The following is an 8524-nucleotide window of genomic DNA, read 5'->3' as shown; positions in this document are numbered from 1 at the left end:
CGATCATCTTAGTGGTCAGGTCTTAGTGGCCACATCACATTCACATGAGGGGATTTTAGATTTTCTTTAAATTCATTTTTTTATTAAAATAAAATATCCTAATATTTTATTATCCGAACCAACTCGACCGTTAACCTGATGTATAAAGATTGAGACCAAACCAACGGGTTATATTGTTGGATTGACCTTTAGAAAAAACATAATATTAATAATTAGTTGATTGTATAGGTGTACAGACCACGTTTTTCAAGAAACCGGATCGGTTTTGGTTTAGTTTGGGTCAACGAAGTCAAAATCGGATTGAGTCTGAAACTAGATGGAATTCAAACAGGTTTAAATCGAAAATATGTTGAATCAGATCAGATTGGACAAGGAAAAATCAGTTTGGAAAGAAAAACAACAAAAAGTCGAACAATGAAGGTTATGAAGCAGGATTTTTGTTGTTTGTTAGTTGTCTGAGAAACCTGAGAACTTGAACCGATACATGAGCTACTTCACGAGGATCATCAACAATATCAATGTACAAGTGTTCTTTTCTTGTTGGTTTGGGTGCACCAAAGTATGAGAATTCAACATCCATTTTTGGAGATTGCTTTGTACAATAGTTTGGTAACAACTTTCGGAGGTTGCTTCATGTAGAATAAAGGAGCTCCACCTATAGCCTTGTGTGTTATTTTATTTGTCAGTATAAATACATAACCAGACTATCTTTTTCTTTTTGTCCATCGGTACAAAATCATGACAACATCTTGTAATGTATGAATACAACCATGCTTTTGTTAAGACCATGTCTCCATGACCATGTACTTTAGTCTTTCTTGTTTACTTTCTCTATAAGCCATAAAAAATGTATGTGTTGTGAAGACTCCCCATTAGGGGTGTAAGTGAGCCGAGCTACTCAGGATCAACTCGTTAAAAGCTCGACTCAAGATCGAATTAAACGAGCCCGAGCCGAGCTCGAGCCCAAATATGAGGCTCGTTTATTAAACGAGCTCGAGCCGAGCTTCAGCTGGTGGGCTCGCGAGCCTAAATGAGCCTAAACGAGCATATATATATATATATATATATATATATATATATATATATATATATATATATATATATAGAGAGAGAGAGAGAGAGAGAGAGAGTCAAGATCAAATAAGAAGGAAAATTTTGGTAGAAATGTAAGAAGTTTTTTTCTGCATATTTTTTTAGCGAACATACAAAATGAATCATTAAATAATTCAAAGGTAAGATGATTCACAAGAAAAAATTCCCAAAAAAACATCTTAATAATTCATTTTTAAGTAAATTAAGAAAAAATTCACCTTTATGACAATTTTAGTGAATAACAATGAAATCATTGTATAAATGAATCATCGGTGTGTTTTTTTGAGATTTTTTTTTGGCGAATCATGTTATTTTTGATTCATCTACTGATTCATTTCTTTTGTTCGTCACAAAAATATGTAGAAAAAAAACTTCTTACCTTCCTACCAAAAAAAATTTCTTATCGGATCTATATCGTATATATATATATATATATATATATATATATATATATATATGTGTGTGTGTGTGTGTGTGTGAGAGAGAGAGAGTGTATATATATATATATATATATATATATATATAGGCTCGTTTAAGCTTTTTTAGGCTCGCGAGCTCACTAAATTGTTCACGAGCCGAGCTCGAGCTTCATTTTAAGGCTCGAATCGAGCTCGAGCTTCTTCAAATTAAATGAGCCGAGCTCGAGCTTGGTTAGGCTCGGGCTCGGCTCGGCTCGTTTACACCCCTACTCCCCATAATATATAGCTTCATTAGGAAACCTCGAAAAAACAGTTTCAAAACCAGATTCAGAGACCGGTTCATGTCAAATCGTTCCCAAATTGATTTCAATGGCTAGAACGCCAAATCCGTCCAAACTGTCAGATAGGTTTTAAACATATTTGATTTCATTCAAACCGGTTTCATTTTCGAATCGGTTTCAGATTATAATTATTTTTTCTCATCTCTGGTTGATGGCAAATGATACAAACTCCTTTACTTAGTAGCCATGTTTCTTTTAATTAGTTAAAAAATAGTTGTATTTTATTAGGAACCCACTTTTCATTATGCATGCATGTTTCCTTAATTCTAGTTTAGCACTAGGTGAATGCATCTTTAAATTGTAAGTTCATGTTTGAAGTAATTACACAGAAAAGTTGTTTCAGTTTTGTCTATCAATCTATCTTTCTAAGAAGATTTGCCAATCTCGAATTTGGCTCCTATCATTTGTTGCTTTCATTTTCTTACCATGCCTCCTAAACAAGAAAACAATCTTGAAGGACCCCTCCCCATACAAGATCAACTCCTAGTTCTCGTCCATCTCGCCACAACAACTACAAACCACATGGAGGTCATCTCCAAGCACATGGCTGACCTCATCCGGTTCCTCACCAATCAACAAAACAACCACCCCCTGGGGTCGTCGCCACCACCGCCACAACAACAACCAAGACCGCCAAAAAAATCTTCCCCACTTTGATGGTACCAAGCCACTTGACTGTTGTTCCAAGTGACCAACTATTTTGAGTACTATGCAATTTTACCACCACAACGACTCTCACATCTATTTTTTTATTTTACTGGAGAAGCTTTAAGTTGGTACAATCATGTGGCTCACAACCAAATGCTTGGTACATAGCCAGAAATTTCTCGAGCATTGGAATTGCGTTTTGGCCCATCCACGTATGAGAATCATCAAACGAAACTCTTCAAGCTTATGCAAATTTCCACTGTTTCTGCCTACCAAGCCGATTTTGATATGACTAGCAATTGTGTTGTCGGACTCGCCCCATAAGCATTGTTGAATTGCTTCTTATCCGGTCTTCGCGGTGACATTCAAAAACAAAATCGTACTTCATAAACCCACCACCCTTCATCAAGCTTACAGACTTGTGAAGCTCATTGAAGACAAACTCTATGCTCAACTTGCGCATTCCGATGGTTCCATCGAACCTCCACAAACGAAACTCCGTGATTTCCCGCTCCTTCAACACTTTCGATCAAGTGGTTAAGCCCCACCGAGATGCAAAAACGACGAGCTAAAGGTTTTGGTACAACTGTCCCGCAAAATACCAACCGGGTCACCAATGCAACCCACCAAAATTTCTCATTCTTCAATCGAAGACCGACCCACCGTGGACTCCCATAGCACAATATGACCACGAACTTGAGGACAATGCCATTTTCAGGGTGGACGTATTGATACAAACTTCTTTACTTAGTAGCCATGTTTCTTTATTTAGTCAAAGAGTAATTGCATTTTATTAGGAACCCAATTTTTGTTATGCATGCATGTTTCCTTAATTATAATTTAGCACTAGGTGATTGTATCTTTAAATTGTAAGTTCACATTTGAAGTAATTAAGCAAAAAGAGTTGTTTTAGATTTGTCTATCAATCTATCTTTCTAAGGAGATTTGCCAATCTTGAATTTGGCTCCTATCAGCAAACCTAGCAAATTGGTCCATTTGGCTAACGAGGATAAGGATACTTACTCATTTATGTTTTGTTGTTATGTATGAAAATCATGTTACACGTTGTTTAATGTGAGAGTGATGTCAATGAGATAAAAAGAAATACATTTCCTATCACACCTAAAAAGATGGAACAATGGAGAAAGATAATTTTTTTTATCAATCTTTTAGTATCTGCCAAAAGTTGTTAGACATTATTTTGACATGGAAGATTATAAAATTTAATGTAATTTCGGTGTAGCATGTAGTGGAAAGTCAATCATTAAATTTGTGTAGGGCTTTTTTGGTCCTAAATTTATGAGTACGAAATTATTGATAAAAATATCGTCTAGTGGTTATGAAAGAAGCATTGCCCCTAAACCCTGCATCGACACCGCGCAAGCCTTACAAGGGGAATGCTCCCCTTGACCCATGTTATTCATCGTTTTCGTGATCAAACTACTATAATGTTCGTAGATTTAGGTTGGACATTTAAGATATAATAAGTAATAATTAGTCGTCGTACGAGCGATAAATAGATAATCTTGATAAAAGATTATTTAGGATAAATAACTTTAACCAAAGTTATAATAGATGCGACAAGGATTACTTACATATAAGGAATGCTTAAATCCGAATTCGTATAAAGAAATTATGTTTCTTTGTAGTTTAGTAATTAAACCGACACGGTTATGCGCATCGTAAATAGTAAATTGGAGATAAGTTGATTATTAACTAAAGTAATCTAAACAATAGTCGTAGCTATTGTAAAAGTGAACTCGGCATATAGAGAACGTCCAAATCTGACTTCATATGAAGAAGTTATGATTTTTCGAAGTTTCAGCTTAGCAGTGTACGACACATAAACCAAAATTCAAATTGATCGATTGTTAGGAAAACAATCTAAACCAGAGTCGAAGATCTTGTCGATATGATTCCATCGATATAAAGACAGTCGAGAACGAATATCGTATGGAATAATTATGATTTTTATACGGACTTTAACAATCTAAGTCTGTTAAAAATATAACTTTAAAATAAAGTGAGAATTACCCGACGAAGTCTAAATGAAAGTTATAGTAGTCGTCGATAGCTATGCGTGGATATAAAGAACACCAAAAACGGAGCTCGTATGAAAAATATATGAATTTTTGAAAAAAAATAAAGTTTCACGTGCGTAGACAAGAAACGCGGCGTGCTTCTAACAGCCGACGCAACCCCACCCAAAATCCGCCATGTGTCAGCATCCAAATGAAGCCACGTCAACACCCCGACCAGAGGTGTTTCGCGCCTAGACAAGGAAGGCAGTGCCTCCCCCCTTTCCAACCCTATATAAACTTCATTTTTTCAGCTCATTTCTTTACCACTTTCTCTCAGAATCCTTTTGAACTCTCTCGTACCCCTAGCCCCTTTACTTTCTAATTTCTAGCTACTTTAGCGAGGCCTTGGAGCATCTGAGAGATAGAGCTTTCACCTGCGTAATTTTCCGGTTTTTGCTAGAAACTCTGTAAGTTAAACTACGTTTACTTTATTTAGAGTGTAACTTATATTTATATTAATAGTTGTTGTTATGAATTTATAAATAAGATTTATCAGTAATTCCATGTCATATTATTTATTGATCTACTTATGGGGGTGATGTCTAGGTTAGATTTAGTGAGACGTTTAAAGTGGGATTTCCAAACAGTATACACAGTATACCAAATGGACCCTACCTCCGATATGATCTTACCGGGTGTTAACGTACCCTTTAGAGGGAACGTCAAAAAGAGAAGTCAAAACAAGTAATGGCCTTGGCCTGAGCTGAATTCAGTCGGACCAAGTCTGAGGCCAAAGTCGGGCTTTCACCAGCACGAAAGGCATAGGTGTGACAGTTATGGTGCAGAGCATCGCTATAATTTCCTCACCCAAGGATAACATCACGACGAACGTGAGCCCATTTAGGGCGTCCCACGTGCACGTCAGATGATAGCCACGATCTCCGTAATAACTGGAAGATCTTCCTCTAGCCAATGAGGAGAAAATGCAAAAAGGACGTGACGAAGGATCTTCCAGTAGGAGTCCGCCACATCACGCCCCACGAAGGAATGACCAACAGATTAGTTGAGGTCCACAAGCCTCTAGAACCAAGTATAAAAGGATCATTCTTCCTCGTGAAGAAGGGGGCTCTCTTTCCACTGAACATTCTTTCTTTTCTCTAAGAAAAAACACTAACTAGATCGTCGGACATTCGTCCCGGGAACCCCTCCCGGACGTCGACTAATGATCTATTTTCCATTTTTGTACTGTGATATCAGGAGAGGTCAACTACACCAAGCCCACTGACAATCTCAACTCTACTGTCTCCAACATATCACAACATTTTGCGCCATCCGGGTGTATCTCTAGAACGATACACTCATGAAACAAATCCACAAAGCAACAATGGCAGGTGAAATCCCAATAGTGTCCGAAATATTGGAGAAAAGTCTGTTGGGTCTGATGCAGTCACTAGAGGGAGGACAACCTTCTATTCAGGAAGAACACGCATCAAACCTCACACCAGTTTCACAAACTCCACCGAGCTCCACAGTAGTGATGAATGCAATCCCTGCGGCCAATCTATGGCGCCCTACAACCGACCCAATCCACAAGTTGCAATCGTAACTGCAACTCTGCAAATCGTTGCAACACAACCAACAGGGACCCTGTCCCACAACAACAGCCTCTCCCGCACACCTCCAACACTGGGACTTGGATCCCCCACACCATCCAGCCACAATTACATATTTCCTCCATGGTTTACCCACATACCACCATGGCAGGCTTGCTACATATGCCGCTCTATGCACCACAACAGCAGATCCCAGGTTTCATCCATATACCGACTCAACCACAAGTTGCAAGCACGCAGAACCTGGAGGGTCAGGGATCCAGTTCTTTCAGATTCGACGTCCAATTCCCAGTTCAATCCGAAGTCAATCCCCTCGTAGCAGTCATTCAACCCGAATGCGCAACAATACGCAGGAAGGTACTCATACAAGTTTCTGGTTTCCCCCAATAGGGCAACACAACATGCAGCAATTTGGGTCAATACTAGACTTACCCCCGTATCAGTCATATATATCGTTGGCGACTATGCATAGCCAGATGTATGCAAGCTCGTACCAAATACAACAACACATGGCTTACAGTGGGAAGTTGTCCTCATACATGGACAATCCCATGTGAAGCGCCAGCTATAATTTCAGTCACGAGCTGCTGCAATACGAGATCCCACACACAACGATGATCCCACACATGCCCAAATACGACAGTACCACAGATCCATACGACCACATTGACAATTATGAATGGACGATGACCTCCCTCAAGATGGATCGTCGCTTCACTTGCACTTATTTTCCTTGCACCCTCACTGGCAACGCTGACAAGTGGTTCAAATCTCTGAGGCTAGGTAGCATCTCTAGCTTTGAACAGCTGAAATACCTTTTCCTCAATAATTTCATGCAATTAAGGAAAAGCAAGGGGGATGTTAACTTTGTAATGGCATGCAAGCAGAAAGAGGGGGAATCAATCTGTGAATATTATGACCGGTTCACGTTGGCAACACTGAATGTTCCAGGACACGAAGAGTTCCTGGTAACAGGAACTTTTGCCCAAGGTTTACTCCCAGGGCCCCTATCAAAGAAGATGCAGGGAACCATTCCCCAATCTCATGATGAAATCAAGTACCGTGTTGAAAAATACATGAGGCAAATCGAAGGAGAGGAGCGAAAAGAGACCAATATCAAAGTTATAGCCAATGCATATGAAAAGCAGGAGGAGGTAGTGTCGTGGCCAGTCTCGGCCCACTAAGGAAGGCAGGATGGCAACCAACAACTGTACAATCGTCACCCCGACATATGTCTAGATGGTACAGACCGTTCTACAAGGACGAAAACAAAAGCGGTCATACCGGCGTTCACGCAATCAACAAAGCCCAGCCAAAGAAAACAAAGAAAAACCCAAGTTCTATGAGTACCATAAAAGCAAAACTCACGATACAAGTGACTGTACAGTGCTAAAGAGAGAGATTGATGAAAAGCAACTAGTAGGAAACATTGTCGATATAGAAAAAGACCTCAGGGCAAAATTCAACGAGGATAAGCATCAACCCTAAAATCAAAGGGATGGAGGAAAAGACCGAGAAAAAAGGGTCGAGATACTCAGCATCACAGAGCCTCGCTCATGCACCAACCGCCAAATCCGATATCCCGATGCAAGGTCATACCACCAAAATGTCCTCAACATAGCATTCTCGATGAATGAACCAAGGCTGGAGAATTGGGATCCCAACGATCCATTGCACATCACCGGTTTCATTAGTCGACACCGTGTTGAACAAGTTTACATTGACAATGGGAGCCGAGTCAATGTGATCTACGAGCAATGCCTTAGCCAACTACCCGTTGAGTGGAAAGAGTACCTCCAACCACCACGCCAGGGCTCGCTAGTTGGTTTCACTGGTCACCGCATCAGGCCGACGGGAACAGTCAAACTCCCGTTCACTCTGGTTAGCCATGACAAGGCAAAGGAGATAATAAGGGTGCTCGATTTCTCGGTTGTCAATTGCACACCTGAACACAACATTCTCTTAGGACGCCCTACGTTTTTCCAGTTGCAAGCAATCCCCTCTACCACCCACGACGTCGTTAAATTCAACACAAGTGATGGCTCAACCACGATAATAGCGACTAACCCAGCCAACAGGTGTAATGTTCAACGAGAAGCAAGGTAGGAAACCCAATTGTGTCCAAACGACAACAATCACGAGACTGAGACCCCCTGGTTGGAAATATGATGAAACACGAGTGTCGACTCAAGAATTAAAGAAGAGATGGCGAGACATGTTTAGTCGGCTCACAACCCATCCTCCACAGGAAGAAACTAACACTAATCCAATGATCGCTCAACCAACACACAGAGTGCGAAATACACAACGAAGAAATGCTCGCCCACAGGTGAATGCACCTGTATGGCCAATACTTGACACTCATGCTAGGCCTCACATAAGAGCAACTT

At 40.0% G+C, this 8524-nt stretch overlaps 1 protein-coding gene across 1 annotated transcript; it reads left to right on the top strand.

Annotated features, from left to right (window-relative positions):
* Positions 1-7763: 7763 nt before the first annotated feature.
* LOC145089807 (uncharacterized) lies at positions 7764-8240 on the top strand. Its single transcript, XM_079028202.1, has one exon. It carries the CDS (start codon positions 7764-7766, stop codon positions 8238-8240), a length of 477 nt encoding a protein of 158 aa, XP_078884328.1.
* Positions 8241-8524: the final 284 nt, after the last annotated feature.

This window comes from Lactuca serriola, chromosome 2, assembly GCF_051521515.1.
Source record: "Lactuca serriola cultivar US96UC23 chromosome 2, Lser_US96UC23_V15, whole genome shotgun sequence".
NCBI classification, from domain to species: Eukaryota; Viridiplantae; Streptophyta; class Magnoliopsida; order Asterales; family Asteraceae; genus Lactuca; species Lactuca serriola.
The sequence above is the reverse complement of the archived record's forward strand: the minus strand, read 5'-3'. Positions and strand labels throughout refer to the sequence as shown.